Genomic DNA, 17500 nt, shown 5'->3' with positions numbered 1-17500 from the left:
TATGATAAGCCATGATATGTATCCTTGTACCCCTACCTACCTGTATCGACCGTTCATCGTGCGAATCAAGCTGTTCAACAAGCGACTGTAAACCCCCCACCCCTTCAATTCTCATGACCCACCCTCTACTTTGTGCACCCTAGAGGAACTTCCACCCTCCCTCCCCACCCGCCCCCCTGCCCGCCCACTCCCTTACAGGCCGGCACGGAGTCATGTGTCCAGGCGGTCCGTGAGGGGTACGTGGACAAGCAACAATCATTTAGCCGGCATCACGTTACTCCCACCCTACATAGCGACGGTTCCTTGATGGTTTCAATGGAATGAAAGCTGAATCGATCCGCTAATGCATTGTTTCGACTTTTTGATTTTTTGCTTGAAGCGGACAGAATCATCGAGAAAGCATGCCGAAGTCGGCAGGCACATCGAAAAAGTGCTTTATGGATAGACATCGCTTCCTTTCAGGAAGTGTCTTTGAACCGTTGTTATTTCCGCGCAGGTGCAAGGGTAAAGCCAGGCATGACGAAACACATGGTTCAAATTTTCTTGTACAATAATTGAAAATTGAATCAGAAAGTTCAAATATGAATCAAAGAATTAGACTGTGAAAAGGAAGGAGGCGGACGGTACCAGCAATCCACAAGCTGGTACAACCAGATCTTTCCAAATTTTCAAACATATCTCTCCTTTGCTTTCAAAATATGTGATGAATTGTAAATAATTAAAGAGATCTCTCAATTCGACACGAGATGATTTCCCATGACCTGCCGCGCGTACCGGAGTCAGCCTCCGTCATGTCGTATAGCTGCTGACATAAAATTTCCAGTACCTTGCGACGAGTGGAGCGCGTCGATTCGTGACAGATCCGTGTTGTCACATCGAATGTCAGCACCTGCACGGATGATGTTACTCGCATCCATGCTGACATTTGCCTTACCCTACATTCAAATGAGAAAACATGGGGTACTGTATGGTTTCTCTAAAAGAATAGTTTTAGCCTGTAACCATCAGGTATGATTACCCCACCCCACCCACCATTACACCATTTGAGGAGAAGCAGGGGGTGATACCAGACGAAATTTCCAGACGCCGTGCCGCCCCCGCGGCCGCGGCGCCCGGCGCCGTGCCGCCGCCTCAGTGACTCTCAGTGGGCCCTGCGGTTCACGGTCCGAGCCACTCGGAGTGGCCCTTTGAGTAAAGAGGCGGCCCTAGTGCTAGTGCAGTGCCACCCCGGCCGCGGTCACCACTCACTCAGCCTGTCACACGAGGCAGTCGGTTTGTCAGTGAGGCCGGGTCAGCCGGGCCAGGCTGAGAACTTTGATCCCGGAGCGAGACTCAGGCTCCCCGGGCCCCCCGGCGGTTCGACTGAGTCCGATCCGGTCGGACCAAGCCGCGCCACTCTGGCAACCGCGGCCCGGTGCAACGGCGAACCACTGATACCGTCCTTTACTCAAAGTTAAGTTAAAGATCCAGTATAGAGTACCGTACCGTACCACCGTACGGTACGGCACGGTGTGCGGCCCGCCGCCGCCTCCGCCGCCGCCCGTAGTGATCGGCCCTCAGCACCGGGCGCGGCCCGGGCCGGCCCGGGCGCGGCCCGGGCCCGGCGCGGCCGCTGTCGGTGAATCATCGGATTTTTAACTTAACTTTGAGTAAAGTCTAGGGGAGAGCACCACCGGGTGTAGTTGTTTTTATGAGTCTCAGAAGTTTACTTCTGAATGTTTAAATTTGAACAAGAAAGTTTAGTCCCATGCTTCGAAATTGACAGCGGTGGCGAATATATGGCTGTCTCGAGGGGTACTTTTGAGTCTATGAGGAATGGGTTGAAGGTGTAGCGAGTCTCTGGGGGGGACGGGATAGAGGGGTAGTAGAAGGGGAAACTGGGGGTGAGGGGTAGTGGAAGAGGTCGGTGTCATGCGGAACATGCCTCACAGCCTCGGAGTTTGGACCGTGGATGGGAGGGGTAGTCTGCTGTTGTGTAAGGAAAAGTAGGGGTACTCTGATATGTAATGGGACGGTGACAAGGGGGCGGTCAGAATTGAAGAGGGTGGGGTGCAGGGTGGGGTGGGTAGCGGTAAAGGGGTGGGCTAGCAGTCGTCAGGGAATGGGAATGCTCGTTGGAGAAGAGATAGGGAGCATGGAGGGGAGAGGGATGGAGTTTGCTCACGAAGACAAAACAATGGAGATCAACCCCGCCCAAGCTGATGAACAAGTTGAGATTCTGAGCGAGGCGGTGTGCTCTTGGTGCCATCGATATTCCATGCACCTCTTTCAGGAGCGAAGGCTGCTGCGAAAGAATTCCTTCAGATGCTTCAGTTGTGGAAAGACCTGCTGCCCCTGCGACAATGTCGAACAGTGCGGTGGATATGCAAAATGTCTTCCATATTGGGACGACGCTCTTTGCGTCAGATGTGGGTTGAATCAACCAACAATACAAAATCAATTCCTAGATCATATATTTCGGGGAATGCGCGAAAAGCATCATTCCATCGATGGTTCTTCAAAGGAAGAACTGAAGAACTCTAAGGCTCGGGACGATATTGTTGATGCTATTGTACAGAATACCTCAACTGCCATGGATGCCATTAGACAATCCTCGGAACAATTGTCCGGGCACTTAGTTAATATTTTCAAGAATGAGCCGGAGTTTGACTTGACGAGTTTACCAGAAGAAGGGAGCCCGACAAGGCCTGTTGAGGCATCGAACGGTTCGCTTCTGACTGCTAGCCTAAGTGAATCAAAATGCTCCTCGAGTATGCATCTTAGCCATGAACAATACGAATCCGCTGCACCACAAACGTGGGAGACGGTACGGGACAACTTGTTAGGAATGGACATGTTGCCTCATCGTCTGCATGTGAGGGCAAGTGAAGAGATGATTCGTCGGAAAGCCTTCGTCCTGCGATGGCTGCGTAGCAGCAAGCCTCCGATGGACGTTCAGCAGACAACCGAGCGCTTGTTGAAGCACCTCCGGTGGAGATACGATGAAGGTATCAACGATATCCAAAACGAAGACTGGGAGGATTTTGATGCAGACAGAGACTTGTACGTCAGCGGGCTGGACAGGTGCAACCGACCCAGCTGTACTTGGCACATTGCCAAGGCTAAGGGTCGGAAACCGGAGAGGGTTGCAAGATATCTCATCTGTATGATCGAGAGAGCAAGGGCTGTCAATCCCGACGCTGATGGGATCAACTTTCTCTTCGATTGCACTGGGACAAGCCTTTCGACGTTTGAGAACCTCTGTTTCTTGGAATTCGTGGGAACACTGCAACAAAACTATCCTGAGAACTTGATTCGCTGTTTTGTTTTCCCTGTGAACTGGGTGACGAAGCAGTTGTTTGAATTCGGGAAGCCGTTGCTGAGCGAGGAGACCAAGTCGAAATTGATTTTCCTGCGCAACCATGAGATCGAGAAGGAGCTCCCAAGATTCTTTGAGGTGAACGAGATAGAAACCAGATATGGGGGCACTCTCCAGATTGAAACCGATGCACTTATGAATCGAAGGGTATCTCCGGTCGAAGTCCCTCCTACAGCTGGCGGTGTGCAGAAGGCTCCCGCATTGACAGTCTGTACGAACAGAATTGAAGGTAAGTCGATCTCGAACGCTGTCTTCTCCGAATTCGCTTTCAAGTGCTTTTCTCACAATTGATTTCCTGCAGAACCATACCAATCCATGTACGAGCATCCAGAGGGTAAGGCGGCAGAAAGCACGCGACGGTTTGATTCATTCTTGAGTACTTCAATGTCTGCTAACTCACTTGGCAGGTGGAGTGGTATCCGTAGGGCGAAGATAGAATCCATCCTGTTGTCGACTCTTGGAGCCGGGACGTGGTCCATCCGGATTCTTTGCTGCCTGAAAACAGCATGGCGAGTTCTCCATCGCATGGCTCGAAGACTCTTGCTGGCTGAAAAGAAGGATCTTTAAGGCTTTCAGCTGAACTTTTTAGTACTGAACTGTCAGGCTAGGATTTGTAAACTATCGTAGAAAATTTTCAGCCTGGTTCTCAAATGTAAACAGTCTTTGGCAGTTGGTCACCGCCAGTGCGGCAGTCACAGTACTATGATGGCACTGCGGCATCGTCCCAGATGCGGCTCAGCCTAACGGACTCGTGAGACTGAGCCCGCGGCCCGGCCGTCCGGCGTCAACCCCGCCCGGCCGGCGGGCCGGCCAGGCCGGCGGCACCCGCGGCCACCCCCCGGTCACTTCTCACAGGCAAATCATCCAGCTCAGTCCCCGTCAGCTTTTTCAGGCGGTCAGTGGCGGTCAGTAGGGTTGAGGCGCTTCGTAGGAACCATGGCGTCGGCTGTGCCGGTACGTTCCGGCGCGAGTAGAGGAAGAGCATCGATGAGGGAGAGAGGAGATGGTTTGCGAATGTACCTGCTTTCGTCTCTGCCATGCCGTCAGCCTAGAACGAGTCGAAGATAGATCAGAGGCGAGCGTGTGAAGGCCTGCGGAGGCTGACATGTGCTGGTCCAGATCTTCGGCTTCCGCAAGCACAAGAACCGAACAGTTGTGTTGTTGGATATCAAACTAGCCCTCCCCCTCATCATCCTTGCCCTCCTTCTAATCGTTTACTTTGGTTCCTGGATACTCGCACGGAAGCAGGGAAATTCGCATGCTGGACATTCTATCAGCGATTCCTTTGCCCTTCACAACCTGTCGCCAATTCTATGGACAGTAGAAGATGTCGAAGCATGGGCCAGGAGGATAGGTGAGAAGCGTCGGGAGATCCCTGGTGTTGACTGGTCATGGCCGATGACAGGATTTGAAGACTTTGCCTTGGCGGTGCAGAAACATCTGGTGGACGGAAAGGTTCATGTGAATAGCCGAAACTTCAGTTTCACATCAATACAGATGCTTTTCATGTTGACAGAAGACATTATCACATCGAAATTGGACATACCCGGCGAGAAAGGTTCTTGAGGAGCTCCTTGAACGTGGAGCTGATGACTTGGCGCATGACAGCTGGCCGTGTCCTGCGAGAGATAGACCTGATACGAGAAACAAGACTTGACAAGCTTCCAGAGCACCTGATTCATCCCCCAAGATTATCGTCGGAACAGATCTTCCGCAACTATGGTGAGAGTTTTGTTTCCAACCGTACTTTTGTCAAGCTTGCTTACAGGAAACAGCACCTTCTCGTTGTCTGCCTCGAGCAAGAACAAGAAGATCTATCGGTTTTACAGGATCTGGGAGAGCATGATGGAGAAACCTACCTTGACCATGGAGGTGATCGGAGGGGGAGCTTCAAGTAGCATGTCCTGGTAAAACGTTTGGCAGGTGAATCCAAAAGTTGCCTCATGGAATGCGTTTGTGCAAGACATCATCAAAGCGGTGAGCTGTCCCTCTGACTGATATCGTTGTGAGCTCACCCTCGACAACAGCTAGCGATCGTCAAGTCAGCCGAAGTCCACGACAAATTGATCATTCGGACGCGAGAGGGCAGCATTGTCAAGTCTTTCTCGGGCCTGCCCAGCAAGGCATTCATCCTCGTAGACAACGAGATCTTCTTCTACCCCTCAGACATTCCAGGTCTCATCCCTTCCGTTGAGAGTCCAGGGACCTGCTGAGACGTTCCTGACCCTCCTCATGGTGTCAGGCGAGAAGTTTGTAGTCCCCCTACCTCCTTCCTCTAGGACCGTGGAGGTCAAGCGCCTGTCCTCCACCCCCCGTCTGTTCGTGGTGGAAAACTTCCTTAGCGCCGAGGAGTGCGAGGAGATCATCAAGACCGCGACACCGCTCCTTGCACCATCGACGGTGCTGAAGCAAGGGGACCAATCCAACGGGGAAGAGAAAGTGAAAGACGAAGTCCGAACGTCCGAGACAGCCTGGCTCATGGACAAGAAGGTTCCGATCGTCGCAAAGATTCGTCAGAGGGTGGAGGAGCTCATCCGCATCCCGATGTCGTACGCGGAGGACATGCAGGTCCTCAAGTACACCTTCAAGCAGCACTACCATGTGCATTACGACTTCTTCGACCCCAAGATGTATCCAGGTGTGCAGCCCTGGACTTGCCACGGCGATCACTGATATCGTTTTCCAGGTGACAAGCGGTGGAGCAGCGGCCACAACAGGCTGGTGACAGTCTTCTTCTACCTGACATCTGTGGAGAAGGGAGGAGAAACTATCTTTCCCTTCGGCAACACCTCTGCGGAAGAGCATCACAAGATTCAAAGTTGGGGTGGGCCAGCAGGTGCCGGGAGCTGGCAGAGATGCTGACTGGTGTGCGCAGGACCCTGCGAGAACGCAGTGGAGTCGAGCATCAAAGTCAAGCCGGTGCGGGGGAGCGCGGTTAGCCGAGTGTTTTCATCCTTTACTTGTTGTATAGTCACACCATCTCACGCAGGTCATCTTCTACCTCATGAAGCCTCACGGCCACACACACGGGGAGCTCGATCACACCAGCCTGCACGGCGGTTGCGACCCTATCGTGGGCGAGAAGTGGGCAGCCAACTACTGGATCCGCAACGGCCCTGTGCAATAGCTCCGACGATTCTACCTTGTCCTCAAACCTCATCCTCCTTCCTCCTTCCCCCCACTTGCCCTGTCCATGAATGTCTGTTGCTGTTCACAAGGCATCGTAGGTCGTACCCGAGGGGGATGTGATCACCTTGTAGATGGTTCCGGAAGTGCACATTTGAGGACTCTCGGCCCAGTCGCAGACCTTGTTGGCCAGGTCGCCCAACGGCGTCCAGTTATCTCGCGGAGTGTTGGGCATGGAGACTCGGTTCGTCTCAGTGTCGAGGATGTCCGGCGCGATCCCAATCACCTGCCGGCGACGTCATCAAAGACGCTTGCAGGCCCGATAGGCAGACAAGAAGGCGGAGGAGGGAAGAGGAGGAGATAGTCTTTCTCGCTCACCTTAGTTCCGTCGGGCAGGCCCGAGGTCTCGTGGCTGAGGCTCCTCACCAGGTGATGGACAGCAGCCTTGGCGCTGCCGTAAGCGAGGATCCGAGGGGTCGGGACGTTTCCTCCAGCAAGGGCTCCGGACAGGAGGAAGAGAGAGCCTGAGCAAGAGGATTCATCACACGTGGCCTCAACGTTAGGTGAAATGGGAAGAAAGGGGAGGGAATGGGTTGTTGGATGGGTGGGGCGGAAGGGGAGTAGGGGAGAGGGCACCGGGGCGCATGAAGGTGGCCGCGAGACTGGCTCCGAGGAAGGACGGCACAAGGATGGATCCGTACATCTTCTCCACGGACACCAGGAGATCGTCGCACTGAAGAAAGGAAAGTGTTCAGCAACAAGACAAGTCCTTGATACGGGATGCTGGAGGGAGGAATCCTGCCTCCTGCATGCAAGAGGGGGCATGCGATCGGAGGTTGCAACTTGCTACTGCTACGTCAGGCTCACCGAGGCGTTACCCATCGCAAACCCGCCATTGAAGCACAACACGGCATCGAGCTTTTTCTGCCCTTCTTCGTTTCCGAACCCCATCAACTTCATTTCTCCGAGAACATGCTTCTTTTGCTCCGACGGATTCGACCCGTTGGTTGGTACCACTACATTCCACATGACTCCAGCCTCCATGCCCACAGGCGGCCTTCTCAAGCCATCAACGACCTGCTTGCTGTCGATACCTACGACCCGCCATCCTCTGGCTCGCAGGGTTTTCATCATCGTCGTTCCCAACGCGCCCGCCGCGCCCATCACCGCTGCGTGTCGCTGCATGGATCGGACGACAAGATGGAACCTGCTGGGTATCGGGTGCTAGAAACAGGGGGTAGGGGTACATGACCTACCCTTCCTTTCCAAAACTTCAGATGCGACCGCCCCTTGAAAGGGAACTTGGTGGGGTATTTTGTGATAAAATATGGGGTACTCAGTACTACCGGTAGAAGGGGACCAGAAGTTGCAGGAGCAATTGTAGTACCGGTGAATTTTCTGGGAAAGAGTGGGGGTAGGGTAGTTCGAGAAGCACCCCATGAAACAAAGTGCAGCACCCTACACTAGACCAAAAGTACGACCCCTACCCCGTTACTGACTCTCTTGTACCCCTCGATTTGACTCAGCATCCAGGACTACCAACTTGGCAAGGAAAACGGTACACCGGGAGTAGGTGGGGTGGTACTTATAAACTGGCACCTCTTTGTCGAAGATCCGCCCCGGAACTCAATTCGAGGTCCTACTAGTAAAATTTCAGAGGGCTGCTAGTACAATTTCAGAGAGCTGCCAGTACAATTTCAGAGAGCTGCTAGTAAGATTTCAGAGGGCTTCTAGTAAGATTTCAGAGGGCTGCTAGTAAGATTTCAGAGGGCTGCTAGCACTAGTAAGAATTCGGCTGAGACTCGCGGCCTCCGCCGAGGCCCCGGGGGCCGGGCCAAGCGTGACTCACAGGCTGGCAGGCTCGATTCAAGCCTGAGTCAGGGCTGTCGCTTGAGTAAAAGAGATGAGAGATTGCTGCTGAAAAAGGGCTCAATACTGTCAGTGTTCACTCCGCCTCAGAAAGCCGCCAGCGCGGCAGCGCTATTACTAAGTTACTAGTTAACTTTTAAGTTGATTTGCCGTGCACCGCCGTGCCATCCGCCGGGCCTCACTCAGTGTACTCGCGACAGAGAATCTCTGCGATGCTGGGACGGGAAAGACGCTTCCTGCTCCAGACCTGCTGGAGTCTTCTGATACACGTCGGGCCCAAGGTCCGCTGCTCGTTCCTAGTTACTGCAGGCAGAGGAGGAGGTGGTGGGGGAGGAGGGCGAAGGGGAGAGAATCACGGGGACGAGGACGAGGAGGGCGAGGACGACATGAAGGAGGAGGAGGAGGGAGGAAAGGAGGAGGAGGAGGAGGAGGAGGAGGAGGAGGAGGAGGAGGAGGAGGAGGAGGAGAAGGAGAAGGAGAAGGAAGATTATCCTCACCTGGAGCCGGAAAAAGAATGTCTGGACCATCGCGTGGTCTTGCAGCAGAGACAGAGCGCAGGGGGAGAGCTGACGGGGCACGATGCGAGAGGTGAGAGCCTCGAGCCGTGATGCTTCTTCCATCTTGCATGACCTGATCGAAGCTGAGTCAAGAGTTGGGGGAGATACGAGGGGGTGGGGGACAGAAGAGAGCAAGAGGAGGAGAAGCGAGGAGAGGAAGGGAGAGCGGGGGACAGGAGAAGAGGGAACAGGAGAGGAGTGGAGGAGGTAGTTGAGGTGAGATCACCTGAGAAGCGACGAGGTTGTCGCTCTCAGCATTTTCAACTCTCTTCTCGACACATGCCAGCTTGTTCCGTTTCCAACCTCCTTGAGGAAGAATTCATCCAACTTGCCCACCACCTGATCGAACAGCCTCCATGAAAGGAGCTTGAGAATGGCTGCTTTCTGGACTCTCCGTTCCCTCCCGTCCACGCCTCTGAGCAATCTTGAAACTCTTTCCTGCTCCTGCTCCTGCTCCTGCTCATCGTCCTCGTCCTCGTCTTCCATCTCGCTGCTGTCATGCTTTTGACCACTCCTGCCTGCTCCTGCACATGCTGAAACCTGCAGCGAGGAGAGTGCGAGAAGCTCCGCGACTTGGTGGGAAGGGGGAGCAGATACGTTGGGGAGAGAGAAGGAGCAGACGTCCTGTGCTCTTGCCTTTTCCTCCACGAACAGGGCATCAAGATGGTTGTGAAGACCACCACAGTCGGCCCACGACCCCTCCCGCTCCCCTCCCCCCGACTGTACCATGATTACTGGTCCTCTCCTTCCCCGCTGCTGCTCCTCTGCTCTCCTCGTCCATGTCGTCAAGCTCCGTAGCAGGGCACCACAGTCCTCCTTGTTGGAGGGAGGCGCCGCGACGATAAGCAGGAGGTCCGAGCACGCGCCGTCCTCCTCCCCAACTTCACAGCTTCCGTCATGGCTCGCGCTCCTCGCAGACCTCCACTTACCTTCACTCCTCCTCCTTGTTGCGAACCCGAAAGCTTGCAGACCCTCGTGCAGCCTGTCAACAAGCTTCGTCTCTGCCTCTACTGTATTCGATTTCGCCTCCGTGTGAAGGTGGAGGACGATGCTCCTAGGACGACGATCCTCCCTCACCAGCGATTGTCTACCACTTGTCTCAAATTTACGCACCTCCTCCCGCTCTCCCTCCCCTTCCTCCTCCTCCTCCTCCTCCTCCGCCGCCGCCGCCGCCCAACCCTACCCTCCCAGTAGCTCCTCTCCCTCCTCTTTCCTATCCCCCCCTCTCCTCCCCTCCCCTCCCCTCCTCGCCACTCCTCACATGGTGTTCATGAACGCAAACTGACGAGACAGCAGCACGTGCGGGTGGGGAGCACTCAGCCTCCTCCTCAGCTCCTCATCGGTCGAGAACCTGCGGCATGATCGCGTCCTCGACTTCGCTTCTCCTCCTCTACCTCACGATCGCACGCGCCATGTCCTCCACGTCTACTTCCCAGTGTGGACCCTGGAGGAGGGAGTGTGAGGAGCAGAAGGGAAGAGAGGAGAGGAGAGGAGAGGAGAGGAGAGGAGAGGAGAGGAGAGGAGAAGAGTGAAGAGCGAATGAGTTGAACGAGGACATGTCGCCGCGTCTACCATCATCTCTTTGCATGAATCCTCAGCAAACTCTTGTATGGTGCACTTGTGATCATCAGCAAAGAAGTTTCCCTGGGACAACAGTTCGTCAGAGATCGAGCAAGGACAGGGAAAGGGGAGGAGAAGCGGATACAAGGATTGGAGCAGCAAGAGGGAGGACGGCGAGAAGAACGGAAGCGAAGGAAGGAGGGAGGGAGGGAGGGAGGGAGGGAGGGAGGAGGGAGGAGGAGCGAAAATGAACAAGCAGGATGGAGGAGGAGGTTGCAGTCAAGGCGACCATGTAGGCTGCCTTCAGCAGCAATCCGTTCACGTTGTCCGTCACGACTTCGTTCATCGGCCAGCCGTCCGTGGCCAAAACCGGAACCCCTGGTACAAACTGTCACAGTCTGCTTGCTTGCTCGGCTCCACCAACGGCGACGCTGCCGACCTGCCCTCATCGCACCTTCTCTCCTCCTACACACCTGCATGGAGGGCCTCCATCATAGATAAGCCGAACCCTTCCCACCTTGAAACACTCCGATGAAGGATGAGACAGACGGGGGAGAACGAGAGGAGGCAAAGGAGGAGGAGGGAGGAGGAGAGAGGAGAGAGGAGGGAGGAGAGAGGAGAGGGGAGAGAGGACCTGCTGGGGTAGAGCACAGCATCTGCTTCAGCCAGGAGCTCCGACAATTCTTCTCTTGCATGGACCTTGGCAGAGCATGATTTTCGGCCTTCAAAACCTCTTCCCCCCCCCCCCTTTCCTGCTGCTGCTGCTGCTGCTGTTCCTCCTCCTCCTCCTCCTCCTCCTCCTCCTCCTCCTCTATCCCTGTTACCTGGTACACGACAGACACGTTGGTATGTTCCAGTAGCTGCTCCTCCACCTGCACCAGCAGCTTTCAGCCGCTTCTTTCTCTTCCTTCGGTCCAAGGAGAGTCAACCGGGAAGGGAAAGAGAGTGGAGGACAGCAGGAAATGAGCATTCAGTTTATCCCCAGCCTGCCACAGAAATCAATCTTGTCATTCTGCCCTCCTCTGGCTACATCCTTCCCGCGCAGCCACCATCTCCCCCACCCGCCCGTCCGCCCGCCCTCCCAGCTTTCCTCCTGTCCTGTCCTGTCCTGTCCTGTCCTGTCCTGTCCTGTCCTGTCCTGTCCTGTCCTGTCCTGTCCTGTCCTCTCTCCATTCCAACATCTCCCTCCCTCTCCTTCCTCGCCATCCTCCTCCTCTCCTCTTACCAGCTCCATCGCTCGGTGGAACGCCCTCAGCGCAACATCGACCCCCCTCCTGCTCTGCACGCCTCCCATCCCCACGATCATCAGGAAAGTGACCGGCGATCCGCCTCCTCCTCCTCCTGCAGCGTTGGGCTCTCTCACTTGGACAATGGGATCAGGAATAGTCCAGGGAACCCTGAAAACTTTCTCCCGCTCGATTGTTCTACATCTCGCTCCCTCCTCCCTCTCCCGCTCTCTCTCCCTCTCCTGCTCTCTCTCCCTCTCCTGCTCTCTCTCCCTCTCCTCCTTCACATCTCCCCCTCCCAACACCTCCCTGATGGCTCGCTCGCTACCCGGCCCCTTGACCCAGAACTGAAGGTTCGGGACCTCCGAGATCCGCCGGATCTCCTTGGCACAGGACCAGTCGATGTTGAGAACGAGGATCGACCTGCGGACGCGCAGCCGCTCGGCGAGCTGGAAGATGGCGAGGAGGGGAGACTCGAAGGAGATGAAGACGTCCAACGATCCCAGCCAGCCCTTCATGTCCGTCCCCTCAGGCACCGCCAGGTCAAACAGCAGAGTCCCCCTGGCCCCTTCGTCGAGGGCATCAGCCTTGTACGTCCCTTCATCTCTCACACCGGCCTCTGCGTCCTTGAACCACCTCGTGTAGAAGATGGAGGTGCTGATGCTGGAGTCCTTCCCCCTGTTTGCGCTCAGTCCTGCAACCATGGCAGCGCTCAGGTCACGTTCGGAGCTGCAGCTTCTCTTACCCCATGCTACGATCTCGGCGTCACGGAACAGGCCCTTCCAGAAGGCCCCTTGTGTCAGGATCCCCACCGAGATCCCTGTCGTCTCCCCATTGCCGGCACGATGAGTCGCCGACATGGAGGAAACGAGGAGGATACTTGAGAGCAGTTGCAAGGGGAGAAGCAGACCTCTCCTCCTGCTCTGCATGCTGAGCTGACTATCTCAGGGCCGGAGCCATGATGCTGAGAGCTTCCTTTGACTATCTTCTTCCTTCCTCCTCCCTCGCTCTCTTCTGATACTCGAGCAGAACTTGTTACCTCGCCGCATCTGGTCCTACACTCTACCTCACATCACAACCCCCTCCCCCTCCCCTCCCCCTCCTCCTCCTTCCCGTCTCTCATGTCCTGTTCTGTCTTCTCCTCCCGTCTCCTCCTCTCTGCTGACTCTCCTCCTCTCCCTCTTCCCTCCTCCCCTCTCGACTTCCAACAGGACACGCCTACGATGTCCAAGTTCGCTCCATGTCACTATCCCTGGATAAATTTACAATCCGCCTCAGTACGCCATTATTATAATTGAAAGGACAGCAATAAAATATTAGTTCATACACTTGCCTACAAAAAAGACAGCAAGGCATTCCCTGCGGCGGCATGCAGGCCAATGCGCGAAAGGGGGGCGGGGGCATGGGAGGAAGAGAGGAGGAGCCGGGAGAGAGGAGGAGGAAGACTATGAGGGATAAGAGGGGCAGTGGGGGAGGGAAGGATGAAGTGGGAGTTAGAGGAGACGAGGGGAGGTGACGGGAGGCGAGCAGGACAAAGCTTGACAGCACTCGACGTGTACGATGTGTGAGAGGGAGGAGCTGGAGAAGATGAGGAGCGATGAGCTCGCACCTCCTGTTCCTCAAGATGAGAAAGCATTATGTCAGACGATCATGTCTCATGTTGTGCGAGCGCCATCGGGACGAGACTGAGAGGCATTTGTTTTTGATGCGGTTTGAACTACCAGATGCATGGCGATGGCGATGGGCACGGCCACGGCCACTCGCACGGTCATGGGCACGGCCATGATTGCGAACAAGAGCACAAGGATATGCTGGAATCAGTTGATGAGAGGCAAGAGGAGGAAGCGAGCCTGTGAGAAGCCCTGGTAACTGATGCACGTGGAAGGTGGTTGTACGACAGCATCGATACGGTGAACGTGCGGGCACTGAACGCGTCCCCTGGTGAGATCCGAGGAGGGAGGAGGGAGGAGGGAGGTGGGAGGAGCCTTAAGGGCTCTGAAACCTCACTCTCAGATCACGGCATCCTTCATGCGATCAAACCCTTCGATCAGAGGTTCGACACCACCAGGTGACCGAAAGGAGGAGCAGGAGCAGGAGCAGGAGCAGGAGCAGGAGCAGGAGCAGGAGCAGGAGCAGGAGCAGGAGCAGGATGCAAATGATCCCTGTGACTGAACGAGCTGCTTCTCTATCCTCAGATGGCTGGAGAGCGACGCTGACGAGCAGATCCTAATCAATATCCCCTTCACAGGCAGCGTGAAGCTCAAGGTTTCTTACTGACCCTCCCCTGCCTTGCACATGGCGACTCAGGTTGCTGCAGGCCTTCAGCCTGGGATCAGGGGCAGGAGACAGCGGGCCATGCAGGATCAAAGCATACATCAACAGAGACGACATCGACTTTGACAACGTGTCCAACCTGCCGGCGCTTCAGACGTGGGAGCTGGCGAGGGACAACCCCCCCGACGCGGAACACATGTTCAAAGTGTCCAAGTTCAACCGCGTTCGTATCCTCACTCTGCTTATCGACTCCAACCATGGCGACGACACGACCAAGATAACCTACCTGGCGTTCAAAGGGATCTTCACCGAACTCAAGACGGAGCCCGTGGTTGCGGCCTACGAGCTTCGCCCGATGCCAGGTAGAGGATCAAAGTGCAGGTTGCTCCTGCTGACACATGTTTGAAGGTGACCTGCGCAATAAGATCGAGCAGTCTGCGATGAACAACCTTGGAATGGGATAGAGAATTGATCCCATCTCCTCTTGTAAAGTTTCGATCGCAAGTATGCTCACAGATTTGGTGTCTCACGGATTTGTTGTGTTACAAGTGTGTCGTGTTACATCTCAGGGCAATACAGCAACCCTTCTTCGATGAGGTCCTCGATGACATTCCCTGTGAAACGTTACCCAGGAGAAGCTTGTTGGAGAAGTTGGGGGGTGGGCAGGCAGCAGAAGCATTCAGAACAGGGGAGTACAGAGGATGAGTCGAGGGGAGGGGAGATGTAAGGAGAGGAGAGGTTTAGAGCGACTGCATTGAGGGAGGGAGCAAGGAGAAGGGGGGGGGGCAAAGTGAAGCCAATGGCTGGGAATGAGATCTCACGGAAAGGTGAATCAGCAGAGAGGTAGCGTCGAAGGACTGCAGCATCCAATTTGCGTTCGTTGCATATTGTCCTGGCCCCTTCCTCTGCAGTTCACTCAACAACATCGCCAGGGCAAGGTCGGAGGAGGCAGCATGAGGAACAAGAGGAAGAGGAGGAGTAGGAGGAGGGAACGAAGAGGGGAAGGCAAAGGCAATGTTCTTAGACAGCTCACCCAAATCCTTTTGCGACAACTGCCCATCCACCTGGAGCTCCCAGCTCTGGTCACGCTCGTCAACCTCTGCTGCACACCCTTCAGTTCAACTGAACCTTCCCGTTGGCGGAGATGCTGACTCCGTCACTAAGGGCGAGCCAGACAAACTTCATCCCTGCTGCGGTTGAGTTGAGGCTTCCCAAAATCCACAGTACCTTCAGTTTGAAACAGGCAGGCCTCGTTGCCGCTGAGAAGATCGTCGACAATGGCCACCGCTTCCTCCCTATCGATCTGCTCCGGCTCCCCTCCGTCGTGCATCCTCATTGGTTGAGTTAGGTATCCCCCGAGCCACCTGCTCGACATCATTCCAGCACACAGCTGCTGCCTGACTACCTCTTGAACTTCTCTTCGCCAGAAGAAGAACGAGGGAATTTGTCCGCATCCTCTCCAAAGAACGCTCCAACGACTTGCCTCCACCTGAGTTTCACGAGGGGTCAGAATCCAGGCGATGCCTGGAAGACTTACAGATCCGAGACAGATTCTTCATCGATGCGCGCAGCGTCTGCTCCCTGCAAACAAAGACGAGTTAAACAGCTGGAGTGAAATCGGAGCTGGAGGATGGAGAAGAAGGAAAACGATGGGTTTGTTAGAAACGGCTGGGTCTCACTGGCGGTTTGAGGTGAGGATCTTGATAGAACTCATCAGGGTCCAAGAGATCTGAGACATGAGCAGAGTACTCCGTGACCAAGTCCTTGCCGACCGCGTCATGCCAGCATGACAACAAGATGTGGCACCTGGATGTTCGGTGCTCGGAAGCCGATGGAGTACGTCATGCACTCATCATCCATGGACACTCCCCAATGTCTTTTACCAACGTCATGGCACCGAAGGGAAGCGTGGGGAAGAACTCACGGAACCCTTGGAGGCAGGTAGAGGATGTCGCCTGATGGTTCGGAACAGGGTCAATCGACGGATCAAGTCGCAGTCCATGCCCACCAGGCTCGAGGATCCATTCTTCATCCTTGACAAAAGTGCCTGAAACATCTGGCGGTGAGAGGGGATGTGAAAATAATCTCGGAGACAACCTTCGAGGATCCGAAGGTTCAGCCCAGCCTTCAGGACCTCGTCCTTGGGAGCAAGAGTCTTTGCCGATATGCTCCATCTTCTCTTCCCTGCCGTCGCAAGGGTTTTCGTCATATCATCCCTGGGATGGATGGCGTGAGCTACCTTTCCCTTGGAGCAGGAAAACATCGTAGTTGTCGACATGCGGGCCAACCCCACCTCCCTCCGCTGCGTAGGAGATCATGACATCGTCCATCCTCCAGCTAGGGATGAACTGGGCGGTTGGTTGTCAGTCTCTTGCAGCTTGGAGAAGACTGGGCGGCACCTGAAACTTGCTCCCCAACTCTGCTACCTCGGGGACATGCTTGCTCACTTCCTGGACCAGCAACGTGTAGTGGCTCTCGGGAAGGCTCGCAAAGGTCTCCTCCTCGAAAGGGCCTGCACATCATCATAACGAAATGCGAAATGTGTCTCCGTGTCTTCTCACCCATCAGCATCTCCCACGAAGGCTTGTCTGGCGGAGCTCCTTTACCTTTCAGCGCCCCCCACTCGATGACGATCCTGGAGAAAATCTCCTTCTCACAAGCCAGGCCGGCGAGCTCGTCTGGGGAAACGGGGGACTCGAATCGGAAGGCATTTCGCAGCAGCACGGGATGTTTCTGCCAGTAGGTCTTGATGAAATCACTTGCTTTCTGCGGGATGCATGACGGCAAACAAATGATGCAGGTCAGGGGCCTTACCACTGGGTTGAAACCCGAGCTTGTGTCAGTAAACAACGGCCGACCATCGATCTCTCGTGGCGGATGAATCTTACAAGCGACAGGCGACGCCCTGTTTGGGGAATCAAGTCTAGATCATGGCCTTATCAACAGACAACACCTGCTGTGGTGCCCGGGAGGACGCGTTAGCTCAGGTAGGCGCCTAACGGGACGAAGAAACCCAACAGCGAACCCCTCACACACACCGAGGGCCTGCAATGCTATGCTGAGCCCGCAGATGTGCCGAAGTTTGAGCGCAATGCCTGCATGGCCGCCTACAACATATCATGTTCAGCTCTTCGTCCTCCCCCTGCTTCGTCCTCCCCCTGCTGCTGCTGCTGCTGCTGCTGCTGCTGCTCTTCCTCCCCCCCCCCCGCTGCTGCTCCTCCTTCTCCGCCTCCGCCTTCTCCTCCTCCAGGAGTCGAAGAAGCAGGAGCAGGTGAACTTGTTGCATGCAAGGCGCGCGGCTGACCACGAGCAGAGCAAGAAGGATCAGAACTTTCACAGCCTGGGCCAACCAGACAGCTCTCCTGGCCGGTAGCTGGACGAGCATGCCGGCTCATTGTTGAGTGTGTTTGCCAGTCGGAAAGGGCTGGAGGGTCAGCGGGAGGAGGCACGAGCGTGTCCAACGCGGTGAGGAGGATCGAGCTGCGAGACATCCTCCACCTCCTAGAGCGCGAGGTCAGCTGATCCCCAGC

The 17500-nt window shown here is 55.4% G+C and overlaps 6 protein-coding genes across 6 annotated transcripts; 3 read left to right on the top strand and 3 right to left on the bottom strand.

Annotated features, from left to right (window-relative positions):
• Nucleotides 1-2101: 2101 nt before the first annotated feature.
• On the top strand, nt 2102-3925 carry GUITHDRAFT_109379 (hypothetical protein; the record flags this gene model as incomplete). The annotated part of the gene is made up of 3 exons (XM_005831526.1): nt 2102-3587; nt 3660-3717; nt 3766-3925. The coding sequence occupies 3 exons, from the start codon at nt 2102-2104 to the stop codon at nt 3923-3925; spliced, it is 1704 nt and encodes a 567-aa protein (XP_005831583.1).
• A 1665-nt stretch (nt 3926-5590) lies between these two features.
• GUITHDRAFT_71994 (hypothetical protein) lies at nt 5591-6485 on the top strand (the record flags this gene model as incomplete). The annotated part of the gene is made up of 4 exons (XM_005831525.1): nt 5591-5998; nt 6053-6182; nt 6234-6292; nt 6348-6485. 4 exons carry the CDS (start codon nt 5591-5593, stop codon nt 6483-6485), a joined length of 735 nt encoding a protein of 244 aa, XP_005831582.1.
• Nucleotides 6486-6553: 68 nt separating this feature from the next.
• Nucleotides 6554-7681, bottom strand: GUITHDRAFT_94941 (hypothetical protein). The gene is made up of 4 exons (XM_005831524.1): nt 7352-7681; nt 7121-7217; nt 6863-7008; nt 6554-6770 (listed from the first exon to the last, which is right to left on the bottom strand). The coding sequence occupies exons 1-4, from the start codon at nt 7667-7669 to the stop codon at nt 6570-6572; spliced, it is 762 nt and encodes a 253-aa protein (XP_005831581.1). The 5' UTR covers nt 7670-7681; the 3' UTR covers nt 6554-6569.
• Nucleotides 7682-10167: 2486 nt separating this feature from the next.
• GUITHDRAFT_109376 (hypothetical protein) lies at nt 10168-12400 on the bottom strand (the record flags this gene model as incomplete). Its single annotated transcript, XM_005831523.1, has 6 exons — nt 10168-10261; nt 10305-10354; nt 10483-10554; nt 10760-10848; nt 11295-11342; nt 12025-12400. 6 exons carry the CDS (start codon nt 12398-12400, stop codon nt 10168-10170), a joined length of 729 nt encoding a protein of 242 aa, XP_005831580.1.
• A 1018-nt stretch (nt 12401-13418) lies between these two features.
• Nucleotides 13419-14562, top strand: GUITHDRAFT_152914 (hypothetical protein; the record flags this gene model as incomplete). Its single annotated transcript, XM_005831522.1, has 6 exons — nt 13419-13527; nt 13582-13637; nt 13710-13764; nt 13892-13961; nt 14014-14332; nt 14379-14562. Coding segments are annotated over 6 exons (665 nt in total), but the record flags the coding sequence as incomplete, so codon positions are not given.
• GUITHDRAFT_109374 (hypothetical protein) lies at nt 14529-17461 on the bottom strand (the record flags this gene model as incomplete). Its single annotated transcript, XM_005831521.1, has 16 exons — nt 14529-14584; nt 15004-15049; nt 15099-15157; nt 15198-15334; nt 15376-15459; nt 15508-15551; nt 15650-15733; nt 15777-15846; nt 15900-16017; nt 16068-16154; nt 16210-16318; nt 16370-16482; nt 16532-16736; nt 16785-16875; nt 16984-17077; nt 17275-17461. 16 exons carry the CDS (start codon nt 17459-17461, stop codon nt 14529-14531), a joined length of 1584 nt encoding a protein of 527 aa, XP_005831578.1.
• Between the last annotated feature and the right edge of the window lie 39 nt (nt 17462-17500).

The sequence above is a fragment of the Guillardia theta genome, assembly GCF_000315625.1.
Source record: "Guillardia theta CCMP2712 unplaced genomic scaffold GUITHscaffold_39, whole genome shotgun sequence".
NCBI classification, from domain to species: domain Eukaryota; class Cryptophyceae; order Pyrenomonadales; family Geminigeraceae; genus Guillardia; species Guillardia theta.
The sequence above is the reverse complement of the archived record's forward strand: the minus strand, read 5'-3'. Positions and strand labels throughout refer to the sequence as shown.

Coding starts and splice junctions, on each gene's coding strand:
- GUITHDRAFT_94941 (XM_005831524.1), bottom strand. CDS start 7,669: ATGCAGCGACACGCAGCGGTGATGGGCGCGGCGGGCGCGTTGGGAACG. Junction 7,009..7,120: donor GGCCACCTTCATGCGCCCCG/GTGCCCTCTCCC, acceptor CCTCTTGCTCAG/GCTCTCTCTTCCTCCTGTCC. Junction 6,771..6,862: donor GCCTGCCCGACGGAACTAAG/GTGAGCGAGAAA, acceptor CGTCGCCGGCAG/GTGATTGGGATCGCGCCGGA.